The sequence below is a fragment of the Bison bison genome, unplaced genomic scaffold, assembly GCF_000754665.1.
Source record: "Bison bison bison isolate TAMUID 2011002044 unplaced genomic scaffold, Bison_UMD1.0 scf7180017864330, whole genome shotgun sequence".
Taxonomy (NCBI): Eukaryota; Metazoa; Chordata; class Mammalia; order Artiodactyla; family Bovidae; genus Bison; species Bison bison.
The window spans coordinates 4,247,782-4,260,788 of record NW_011494902.1 but is presented as its reverse complement, the minus strand read 5'-3'; the positions used below and the strand labels follow the sequence as shown (position 1 = coordinate 4,260,788).

Here is a 13,007-nt window from a genome sequence, read left to right as displayed (position 1 = left end):
ATCTAATTTAAAAAAATCCTTCCTGTGACAAATCTGGATTTAAACTGGGTATATGAGGAAAATAGACTATCTCTTGTAGAAATTTCTGAATATTGTAGGAAAGCATCTATTTTGTAAAGCAAGCAATGCCACTATATGTGATATCAAACAACAGAATAAACACCCAGATTTCAGTGTAAGTGTTATTTAACACTGACATTCTCCTTTGTTAAAAGATTGCAGTTGTGCAATATTATCCCATTTCTTTCAGCACTTTCAGAGGAAACCACAATTAATTCTGCAAGCTGAGAGAACTAGGACAATACAAACTGATGGCTCAGGCTCTTCCCCGGAGGGCTCCAAAGAATATTCTATTTTTAACTCTCTTTCACTTCAGCAGGGAAAAGAGCAAGAAGGAAACACAGTGCTCAGCAGAAAAGTATTGCACAGGCTTTAACAGGCTAGTTTTATTTTATATAGGTGACCTGAACTATCATTTGTGCTAAAGGAAAGCAATCTTAATAATACGGATTAGACATAATCAGAAAGATAAGAAAAGAAACTGAAGAAGTGCTTAGTCAGAATAGTCATAAATGTAAGGTTATTTCATTTAACGGTATTATTATATTTTTTCAAGGCTGAATTTGCACAGCAGAAGCACTGCTGTCAGGGTAGATTTTTTTCTTTCTTGGGTGAGCCGTTTTGCCAACTCTAAATTTAACTGTAACCGGGTATCTACAAGATAATTTATGAAAACCATTTCCAAATCATCAAAATCTCAAGTTTGTAATCTAATCTGTATTATGTCTGTAGCATTATTTTAGTGAGCAGGCAAAATTCAACTAAGGATAAGTCTGTTAGGTGAATGTGGAATACACATCCACCTAACACCAGTACACGGTCGCTGTTCTTTATCTTCTATCACCCTCTGCTCTCCTACTCCTGTGCCTTAAATTAACAAAATTACAAACATAAAATATTAATCTAATAAAAACAGGTTCATACAGGTTATAGGTCAAAGCTATTTAAATGACCGTCCTATGGAAGAGGGTATACAACTCAAGGAAATCTATGGGTACTTACCAGATACGTTTGGCTCCAGTGGCGGCAGGTTAATGAAGAAGGGAAAAGGGAAATACGTGGATTTGTAGGTAATATACAATGTTTGAGTCTGTGCTGGTCACGCAATACTAAGAAATGCTTACGGAATCAATGATAAAACAAGGGTAGCCAGGACTACCACCTAGTAATATAAATACAAAATTCCTATAACTCAAGTCAATAGTTGTCAGTAAATGACTTTGTAGCTAGAGTCCCTATTTGACATAACTTATCTGTTGTAAGTATCACCCCTCCTCTGCTTATCCAATAGGATCCTTTCTTCCTTGCCTGTCTTTCATATCCTGGTTACTTTTAAATTTGTGCCCTGCAAAGCTGCCATTATTCTTGGGCATCTTACAGCTTGTTTAACCCAAAATGTTTCTCCTGTGGTTGTGGTCAATAGGACCCTACTGTAGTCTGCTGATTGGAAAGCTAAGATTACAGGTATAATGCATTGATAATCTTTGAATTTACCAGAGGTTGCAAAACTAAAATGATATTTAGCTTTATGGAGTCATTTTTGCTTCCCACATGCATACAATATCACAGTTTGGAAAAAAAATTAAATTATATCCCTTCAAATACCTTCAAATGCTTTTATGTGTCTTAAGTCCATTTAATGGCATGCATAATAATATTCCTACTAAAAAGCTATTTAGTAATAGGGGAAAAGATGTATTTGACTTTCATTAATGAATCTGGCATGCTTAGGACATTAAACTTTTAAGAAAAGCTCCAATCAAAAGCAATCTGCCATTCAATTCTTCCTTGGAAAATAAATTAAAGCAACAGCTTTCATGAATTTTTAAAAGGTAAATTATATTAAGCCAAGGTTGTCATTTAAATTCAAATCCCTATTTCTGAGTATGAAGCATGATTAAAAGGCATTACAATTAATGGAAAATATAAGCAAATGTTAACATTTTAATATAGCATTAAAAGAAAGAAGGGAAAAAAGAAAAGAAAGCAGTGGAAACCTGAGTAAAAAGAAGCCAGGAAGCAGCTGAAAAAGAGACCGGTTCACTGTGAGAAATGTAAACCTCTCAGACAGTGCTACGGCCCCGAATCCAACAGCTCAGGAATAAGGCCAATTATTGCAAAATATTAAACATATATGGTGAAGCTGCGAACTTTTCAAAAGAGTCCTAAGAATGAAAGCAGCTAAACAAAGAACAGCCAGGCCTCATAAACCTAAAATCTTTGCTGTAATTACTACCTGCAGGAAGTTTCTTTATCATATACTTCATAGTATTCAAGCTGTACATTTTATGGTAAAGGGTTAAGATAACAAATTCTTACTACTGCAGCTGGCAAGTAACCAGATCTTTTAAAATCTTTGCTTGTATGGCTCCTGTTATGGCAGCAGGCACTAAGCTATTGCAAACCAATCTTCCAATATTCTGCCCTTCTAAACTAGAAATGACTTATCTAAGACAGACACACAGAATCATGGAATTGTAGGGTACACAGAGGCTTCAACAGACATATTAGCAAAACTCCCTTACTTTGCAAGTGAGTAAACTGAAACCTAGAGGCTTTAAATAATATACCTAATACCAGTTAAATACAAGTAAGGGCTGTTAGGATTTGACTCCTATTTTGTTTTCTTTTATGTTATACAATACATTGTCCAAAAGGCCTTATGTAGACAGAATTTCTTCTGTTTCTGTTGACAGGGGTTGACTCAACCTTTCAACCTTGTTTTAATGACGATAGTAGTTTCACATTCGTAACGGAAGATTGGTACGTTCATTCCCCAGCAGTTATGTTAGTACTGATTTCAATTCAGTTCCCATAATAGATGGGTTTAGGAGATCAATAACTATAGCAGTCCTCTGGCATGTGGATGGAAGATCAATCCTTGAGATATTTCCCCAACTTCCTTCCTGCACTTAAAAGGGAAAATAATAGAATATCCTGTTTATATTGCTCATACCCTACTGATCTGAGAATATCTGATTCAACTGGGTTTGTTAATTTAGAGCAAAATTTTCTTCAGATTCATTTACAAACATTTAAAAATTATTTATTTGTGCCTCAGTGGAAATAAATTGTTCCAAGTCTATCTAAGGGATATAACAAATTATTTCTAATTTTAATCAGATGGGGATGGTGGAATATAGAAAAATATAAGGGAAAAAAAAAAAGAAAACCAGAAAGTATAATGTTTACATACAAAAATGGAAATTACTGAGAAATAAATTGCTTTAAATCTGTAAAAAGAAAATCAGAACCAAAAAGCTACTGTGTCCATTTCCCAGTGGATTTTGCTTTTCTGTCAGGAGACATACAAACATAAATGCACATTTTTTTGTTTTTTAAATGTGTTTATTCGAATACATTGGGGCTTAGCTGCGGCGCATGGGCTCTTGGTTGTGGTGCACAGACTCTAGTTGCAGTGCTTGGGCTTAGCTGCTCTGCAGCATATGGGATCTTAGCTTCCCGACAAGGATTTGAACCCATGTTCCATGCACTGCAAGGCGGATTCTTAACCACTGGACCACCAGGGAAGTCCCAAATGCACATTTTTTTCTGTAAGCTTAGACATAAAAAATAATCACTGGCTAATCACAAAAGTCTTTAGATTATACATATTAATCATCCAACTCCTACAAATTCCATACAAAGGTTCAATATAATGACCAACAAAGTAAGTGGGACTGGCATGACTGAAATTTCCTTTAAAGGGAAAGTTTCTTTCCTACCTATTAGCATAACAATATTTTTTTCCCTTTCAGATAAGGGTGCTTTGAGGATTTATTTCTCTTCTATTCTTCAAACTGAATGACATGAACCTTAAGTTTGAGTTGAGAAGATATTATTACATAAAGTAACTGGAGGAACCAACTCTAGTTATAAAGTGTTATATTAATATTATAACTGACTCTTTTAAGAGTCAAACACAATGGCAGAGTCATTCAGACACATACACTTTTCTGTGCCTGCACTGTCCAGATGCAACCTGACTTATTGTTTCTTTCCTTTTCACCACAACCACCAGCATTAAGAAAAATCCAACAATTAAAATATCACTGATAATGAACACATGTCATCTGTTATGTAGATATTCTGGCCCTGAATTGGGAGGTGTGGCATTTATAGTTGTTTTCCAGTAAGTGGGAATAGTTTTGGTAGAGAAGCATTTGCATGAACACATTGGTCCAAACTGTGATTGAAAGTTTTAATTTTGCAGGCACTTTGACAATGGAGAGGAATAAAATTTAGCCATGAAGAAGAACACAACTGGAAGCTCACACAAATACAAAACAAAGTTTCTTTGCTTGCTTCATTAACTGGGTATACTAATGAACTAATAAGTTAATTAGTCACATGCAAGGTATTTGAATGGGGAAAGAAAAGGCCAATTTCTTTTTTTAGTATCATAACATTAGCTGTAATATGTATTATAATTTGTTTTATAAAATGATTAAACATTAAAATGTAATAAGTTAAACAATAAAAATTATAAATGTTTAAAAAAATAAAATAATCTGTATTATAAATAATAAATATAAAAACAATAATAAAAATTATAAATATAATGTTTTTTAAGACTATAATTATGGATATAAAAAAATAAAAAAAACTATTATAATTATGATATGAAAAGTCAGTCAAGGAGGTCCAGGAAACTTAGGAAACAATTTCTATTAGAATAAAACAACAATGTATTTAGTTAGTGAGCAGTGTCATGACCAATGTCTCCAGGTGTAAGGGAGAGCTTCTGATGCCTTTCAAAATTAGAGCATATACCAGCTGAAGTGGAATGTATTACTAAACCTCAGGAAACCCTGAAATTAAAGGGAGTCAATTTTGAGACAGAGGACAAATTCTAAGTTGGCCAAAATGACTACTGTATGTACTCAACATCCTTTGGAAGAACGTTTGTCACACATACAATACAAGGCCAGCAACACAAAAATGGGAAAAACCTACACATTAAGTACAAGACAGCTCCTGAGAGCAACAGATTGAGGCCCTGGAAGTTTCCCTGCTGAGGTGATAAGTAAGAGTCTTATCTGGTAAAGCTGATGATGAGTGAGGACTGCACAAGTGAGGAGAGGCAAGAACACTCCTCTCATCAGACCACGCAGGGCAGATGTCTTTTTCCTGAAATTGTGGAACCCATCAAAGGCTACAAACATTATCAAGAGCAAGAAACTGTCCACTACAGATGCAGGGTTATGTGGCCTCAGCAATCATGCTGACATAGTCTGAGCACCTTCAAATGGTGACAAGCAGCTAAAAAGGCTTCAAAGAAACCAATAAAAATTCTCTTTCAATACCTAGAGTTATATAAAAGGCTGAAAAGAATACCTTATTAAACATCTGGGGCAGAAGTACACATCTAGGTGGGAAGCACAGAGAGAAATGAAGTCAGCAAAATTAGTGAGATAGCTTTTACACTGAGATCATAGTTGTTTTCATGGAAGGCTTAGAGAAAATTTGAAAGGGGCAAAAGAAAAACAATCTTCAGTTTTAATACATTTGATATGTTTAGGATTAGACTGCATTCAGTTTAAATATACCTTTCACTACACAACCAGAAAACTGAAAAACAAAACACAAAAAAATGTGTAAGGACATCATTCCTTTCAAGGCATTCCTACAGAGACAAAGACACCAAAATAGCTTCACTAGGCTAGAGCTCTCAACCCAAGTTAGATCATTTTGGGCCTTGTTTTGGGTTACCTGTTCAGCAGACATCTTAACTCGCCTTGTCTGTAGGTCTTGATGCAGTGAAGGCTGCAGCTACAGGGGCAGTCAGCACTGCGAAGCTGCTCACCTGGTACAGTCTTCTCATTATGGCTCCCAAGTCTTTAGCATGGAAACCTGACAGTGTGGTATTCTCTGGACGGTGCCTGCTCTTTTCATCTAAGATCTGCCTACTCTTTTCCTCTCACTGGTTTGCATATTCACCTGTATTCACCTATTTGAAATCCCTGACTGACTGAGTGTAGTAGTACCTTGGCAGTACCTTAATAGTAAGATGGAAATAAACCAGGATGAAAAAATCATCAATACTCAAAGCTAAGAATTCCTAACCTCATGAATTCTACTCACCTGTCTGCTGTGCAGGCTGTGGCAGTGGTTGGTTTAGATGTGAATTGTAATGGACCGAAGGGACTGGGCGATACTGAGGCTGATTAGAGTGGTAGTGGCCTGGAGCACAGTAACAGGCTGGCATCTAGAATAAGGATTGAGGGAAAAATAATTATTTTTATTTGGAGTAGAAATCTTTATTTCCCTGTCAGAAATATCAGAGTATAATGAGTAATAATTCTCCCCATCACTAATCATCTGAAAACTGATTTTCCTTTGCTTTAAGTTTACCTGAAAAAAAATTTAAAAATTTCAAACATGTAGTATACATAACAAAAGATATATACCAATTTCCCCACTAAATTAGATTTAGTAGATTTAACTTTTTTGGTCACATTTGTTTCAGATTTTTCTCTCTGTTACAAAACCAAATACTACTGAAATACTTAAAGGCTCACTTCCAACATTCCTTTGCTCTACATGCCATAGAAAAAGCATCATTATCTTATAGATGGTGTATATCATTCCCATAAATGTTTTTAAACTTCTAGAGTCTGTGTGTGTGTAACATATTATCAATCATCTATGTAATCTACTATAGACTTGTTGAGAATTTTTAAAATGCACATTTATGGTTATTCTACATAAACTTCATGGGCTTTCCTGGTGGCTCAGCTGGTGAATCTGCACCTAGGTTAGATCCCTGGGTTGGGAAGATTCCCTGGAGAAGGGAAAAGCTATCCACTGCAGTATTCTGGCCTGGAGAATTCCACAAACTGTATAGTCTATGGGGTTGCAAAGAGTCGGACATGACTGAGCAACTTTCATGCACTCATTCATATAACTTCATTCAGCTTATTTTGCAATTAACATTATTTTTGAGACTCATTTTGGTTAAATCATGTATCGGGAGCTCATTCAAATTTACCTGCTGAGCTGCTATCACCACATATGTAAGTCAGTTTATCCTTTCCTACACATTCACATTAGCACTGATTTCATTCTTTAATTTTTCTCATATTTCTAATGCAAATTAAAATGTCAATACACATTTTATTTGTCAATTATACTTTAATAAAGCTGGAAAAAATGCCAATAAGACTAGCCTGATTTAGTTTTCCACCCAAAGCTATTTGTATCAGTTGTGAATTTCTCTAAACGTAATCTGATCTGGTTTGGGGTGAAGAATAAACAATTAATCTACTGATATGGAAGTATGTGGAGAGTTAACTTCATTAGGTTCATAGGCTCTCAAGTTCTGCTCTTCTGATTGGGCTACTTCTAAAAGAACAGAGCTCTGTGGCGATCTTACAGAGAGCCCATTTTGTCTGGAAACCAGACAAGCACAGAATTCCTGAATCAGTTATAAGCCAAGAATCTTCTAAATTTTCTGTAATATTTGTTTTTGAAACATTATAGACATAATACACATGTGATTCCTTAATTTTTCCTGGAGGTATCAGGAAGTAACAGATATATCTGCATCTAACAATGTCAATTGATATTTAAAGATAAGAGGACTAAACACTCCAATCAGACTGAATAAATCAGCAAATATCAATTATATACTGAATTTGAATGACACACTTTAAGTATAAATGGTGCATATAGGAGAATGGAATAAGACCTATTATCTAAGTGCTAATCAAAAGAATGCACTAACACTTTTACAATCAAATTTGGTATTGACTGCTATACTTAAAATGGATAACCAACAAGGTCCTACCTTATAGCACAGAGGATTCTGCTCAGTGTTATGTGGCAGCCCGGATGGGAGGGGAGTTTGGGGGAGAATGGATACATGCATATGTATGGCTGAGTCCCTTTGCTCTCTACCTGAAACTATCACACCACTGTTAATCAGCTATACTCCAATATAAAAGTTTTTTGTTTTTATTTTTAAAAAGGATGCTTAATTCACCATATTAAAGTCACATTACAGTATGTTTCAAGACAAGCAACAGTACTACAGACAGAGAAAAACATTTCATAATAGTATGAGTCAATACATTGGGAAGATTATACATTCAAATACTATAATACAATATGATAGAATTTAGAAACAGACAAAACCACTATCATCTATTGATAGAATTAGACAAAAATTAAATAAGGATGTAGAAGATCCAAAAGTATCAAACACATATACTCAGTTGATACTGCTGCTGCTAACTCACTTCAGTTATGTCTGACTCTGTGCAACCCCATAGACAGCAGCCCACTAGGCTCCTCTGCCCCTGGGATTCTCCAGGCAAGAATACTGGAGTGGGTTGCCATTTCCTTCTCCAATGCAGGAAAGTGAAAAGTGAAAGTGAAGTCGCTCAGTCGTGCCTAACTCTTAGCGACCCCATGGACTGCAGCCTACCAGGCTCCTCTGTCCACGGGATTTTCCAGCCAAGAGTACTGGAGTGGGTTGCCATTGCCTTCACTGAGCGTATACTAAATGCAAAAACAATATGAGAGAAATTAAAGATGACCTAAGGACATGGAAAGATATCTTATGCTCGTTAAGACCGGAACATGTAACAGTTAAAATGACAATACAACACAGAACCATTTACAGATTCAATGCAATCCCTATCAAAATTCCAAGGCCTCTTTTTCAGAAATGGAGAAGCCATCCTCAAGTTCATGTAGAACCGCAAGTAAGCTCAATAGCCAAAACAATCTTGAAAAAGAAGAACAAACTTGGAGGACTCACACTTCCTGATTTTAAAACTTACTAGAAAAAAAAAAAAAAACTTGCTAGAAAGGTACAGTAACAAAAACAGTGTAGTACTGACATAAAGATACAGAATAAGACTGTAAAAGTGAGAGATCAGAAATAAACTGTTACATTTATGATCCAACTGATATTCAACAAGGGTACCAAGATTATTTAGTGGGCAAAGAATAATATCTTTGGACTTCCCTGGAGATACAGTGGGTAAGAGTCCCCCTGCCAATGCAGGGGACATAGATTTGATCCCAGGTTTGGGAAGATGCCATACGTACCAGAGCAACTAACTGCGTGCGCCACAACTACTGAGCCTGTGTGACACAGCTACTGAAGGCTGTGCGCGTACAGCATGTGCTCCACACCGGGAGAGGCCACTGCAATGAGAAGCCCGTGCACTGCAACTAGAGAGGGACCCTCCACTCGCTGCAACTAGAGAAAGCCTGCACGCAGCAACAAAGACCCAGTGCAAAAAAAAATAAGAATAGTATCTTCAACAAGTAATGCTGGAATAAAGAGATATACACATGCAAAAGAATGAAGCTAGAACCTTATCTCATACCATATACAAAATCGAACTCAAAATAAATGACCTATATATAGGAGCTAAACCCATAAACTCCTTTAGGAAATAAAGGAGGGAATTCTATCCAACTCATTTTGAAATCAGTACCACCCTGGGCACTACAACCTGAAAAAGGGCTTATAAGGTAACTACAGGTCAGTATCCTTCATGAAAATACATGCAAAACTCTGTAAGAGAATACTGACAAATCAAACCCAGTGATATACAAAAAAGATAACTATATCATGATACATATATATCATAAGGTATGTTCCAGAAATGAAAGGTAGTTTAACATTCAAAAGTCAGAGTAATTCACTGTATTAATAAAGGGGAATAAAACCCCACATGATCGATCACCTCAATAGAGGCAGAAAAAAAATTTTTTTTTATAAGTTAATATCCATTCATGGTAAAGACTCTCAACAAACTAGGAATATAAGAGAAATGTACAAAAAAAATCCACAGATAATTTCACAGTTAACGTTGGAAGACTGAAAGCTTACCCCTAACACTGGGAACAATGTAAGCATAGGTACTTCAAAACATATTTAAGTTAATACATGGATTCTAGAGATTTTACTTCCCTCTCCTGTGAGTATATTCAACAGTGGCGCACTTAGCTAATGCAATAACGCAAAAGAGAAACAAAAGGCAAAGAGATTGGAAAGAATAATGTATGTAGAACAATCAAATTTAGAAAGTCCACAGGATAAAAAGATCAATATACAAAAGACAATTTTATTTCTACATATTAGCAGTTAACAAAAATAAATAATAAAAATAAAAAATAAAATTTTAAAATAATATCCTTTAGAATTATCACTTTAAACATTCAATATTTAGGATATATTTTAAAAACTATATGTAATACTTGTGTAATGAAAACCACAAAATACGATTGACAAAAAAATTACCGAAGATCTAAATAAATGGAGAGAGGTAACATATTTTTGCATAGGCCATTCAACAGTGTTAAGACGCTAGTTCTCCCCAAACTGATCTGTTTCTTCTTAAAATGTACCGTTTTATTTTCATAGTGCATTTACTTTACTGTGTTTCTCTTAAGCTAGTTAAAACAAAACAAACCTCTAAGAGTCAGAAGGGAACTCAAAGATTACATAGTTTAACCCTCCAACTGAAGTATCTATCAGTCATGTGGTTGTCTAGAATGCATTCTAGAGTCTCCAAAAGGGAAGATGGCTGACAAGTTTTGGTCACACGTTCTCACAAGGTTTCTCCATGCAAAATTAAGTTCTCTAAAGTCAGAAGATGAAAAAGCAATGTACCTGTGGAGAGGGCTGCTGAATATACCCCTGCTGCTGGAGCACTGGCTGGCTGACAGGATGACCAGAGGCAGAATAGCCCGGAGCAGGGACTGGCTGCCCAGGCGGTAGGGGAGGAGGTGGCGGCGGTGGCGGTGGCGGTGGTGGAGGGGCTGCTGTCATGATATAACCAGACTGCTGTGGGGACTGAAGAACAACAGTGGACTGGAACATGGTGGCATGAGGGTCAGAACCATCTGCTGATGGTTGGCGGGCAAGACTCATGTGGCTAAACTGAGACCCAAGGTTGTCCTGCTAAAAAAGGGAGAGACCAGAAATCAGTAAGCTTTCCATACACAGACCGATCTTATCAAAGAAAAATACTTCATGTATTTTAAGAAGAGTTGCAGTAGTATATATTAATATCATGGAAATTCTATATCTATAACAAGCATGATTTAATAGAAGAACAGCTTCAAGAAAACTGTAATTCTGAGGCAGGAAGGTAGCAATATTACAATGCTGTCAACTCAAATTACTTATAAAATATATCTCATGGAAATGTATAGCATGCAGAAAAGAGTAGGGTATAACAACATTTCACAATAAAAAAATGAAGACACTTATTTAAAATGAAGATTAAAGGCACACTTTTATATTAGGCAACTAACATTTTCTGAAAAGACTTCAAAGACCAGGAGTCTAGCCAGGCATGGTACTAATTACTCTTTAATACCCTTCTTCCCAGAAGGTAAGAAGAGTCAGGTTCTATGCATTTCTGTAGTTCCTCCCATACCTATCGATCAAATACAGTAGCAGAAATGAAATATATAAAATCTACCCTCTCTGATCTTCTCTCTAATCTCAAAAATAATTTGGTTATCAATTCTATTTTTCCTTGGTGTTTTTTGGTCTACTCCTTAAATCAGATGCTAGGCAAAGGTAAACCAGGTGACAGTTTCCTATTGCTTTTGCTACTTGGAGAACAGGCAGTGGTGTCAAGAAAAGGCTACAATTTATATTATCTGACTCAACAAAGTAAGGACCAATTCTGACTTGTCTACATAGTATCAACTGAAATGACTACAAGGGGGTTAAAATAGCATTCCCTTATTGTCAAGGAGCCAGATTGGCAATAACGTGCATCACATTTTGCTGAGAGGAAAAATCTGAAAAAAGGAAAATTATTTAAAAAATTGTGGCAACTGAGTTGTCAAAGTTGACATGTCTACAATTTCTATAATCTGCTTGTTTTTGCAAAGTAAATTAAGGCTATGGAGATGATAAAGGATTGGGAAAAAGGAAACCTGACTTAGTGACTGAAAACCCTTCTCAAATGGTTGTTCTGATTTAGTCCAGCACTACTCACCTAATTCAATGAATAACTTCAGAAGAGGAAAATATACCTAAAAATGCTTACCAGCTGTAATGAAAATGTATGTCCAAATATTTTAAAAAGAAATACCATAATGATTGATATATCCCATCATTACAGTCATCTTGGTGAAAAAGTCGTTTTCTTACTCCAACCATCTGCCATTTTTCAAAACATTTTTGAGGCTTTTATGTTATTTTTTAAAATGTTCTCAACCTTCTCAATGCTGGCAATTTCATTTTCTCAGACTGAAAGTGATCTTTGAAAATCATTCAGAGCCAAGGCTGGTAAATAAGGTTGCCCTGCAGCTCAAAACAAAAACACCCTCAACAAAACAAAACATTTAAAAAAAGTGTTGAGTGATTTTAAGAGACGTCTTATAATTTAACTTGGATGCAATTTCAAAATGTGATGACCGTACAGTCTGAAAAGTAACAGCATCACTGGGAAAAAGTACAGGTGATTAGGTAGATTCAACTTAATGGAAGGAAATTAACATTTACTGAATATCTATTTCATTTTAGGCACTATGCAGGAGGTACTTTATATTGTGGTCCCATATGTTCACTAACTAGAGATGGTCATTACTGAGCTCTTACTGAAAGGTATAACTTGGGGCATGCTTTGGATTAAAGGAAGTACCACTACTTTATAGTCATAGATTAAATATCTAGAGATTTTGATGTCTTATGAAACTGGAAGCTCCAATTCACCCCAATGACTAAGTTTTTTCGGACCTGGTGGGGAAAGAAAGTCTAAACCCAGATGAAAGCTGCCACCCCAGGACTACACAGATCTACACCAGCCTCAATAAGAAGAGTAGTTAAAACATCTTAGGACCTGAAGATTATTTCAGTATGAAAAACAAGGAAAATGTTAGGCTTTACATAATTGCCAAAATAAGCCAATATAACAAATATTTTATGGAACAGAATAAATTATTTCTAATACAGCTTAAAAAAA

The 13,007-nt window shown here is 35.7% G+C and overlaps 1 protein-coding gene across 10 annotated transcripts in view; it reads right to left on the bottom strand.

The window, feature by feature from the left end:
• Positions 1-13,007, bottom strand: part of R3HDM1 (R3H domain containing 1) — a 161,903-nt gene that overhangs the window by 36,039 nt on the left and 112,857 nt on the right. For 8 of the 10 annotated variants that reach the window (XM_010853657.1, XM_010853658.1, XM_010853664.1 and 5 more), the window contains 2 exons: positions 10,694-10,984; positions 6,145-6,268 (listed from right to left, as the gene is read on the bottom strand). In XM_010853657.1, the coding sequence (XP_010851959.1) occupies positions 6,145-6,268; positions 10,694-10,984 (415 nt within the window). The remainder of the gene's footprint in view (positions 1-6,144; positions 6,269-10,693; positions 10,985-13,007) is intronic. The other 2 variants (XM_010853663.1, XM_010853661.1) reach the window with 1 other exon arrangement.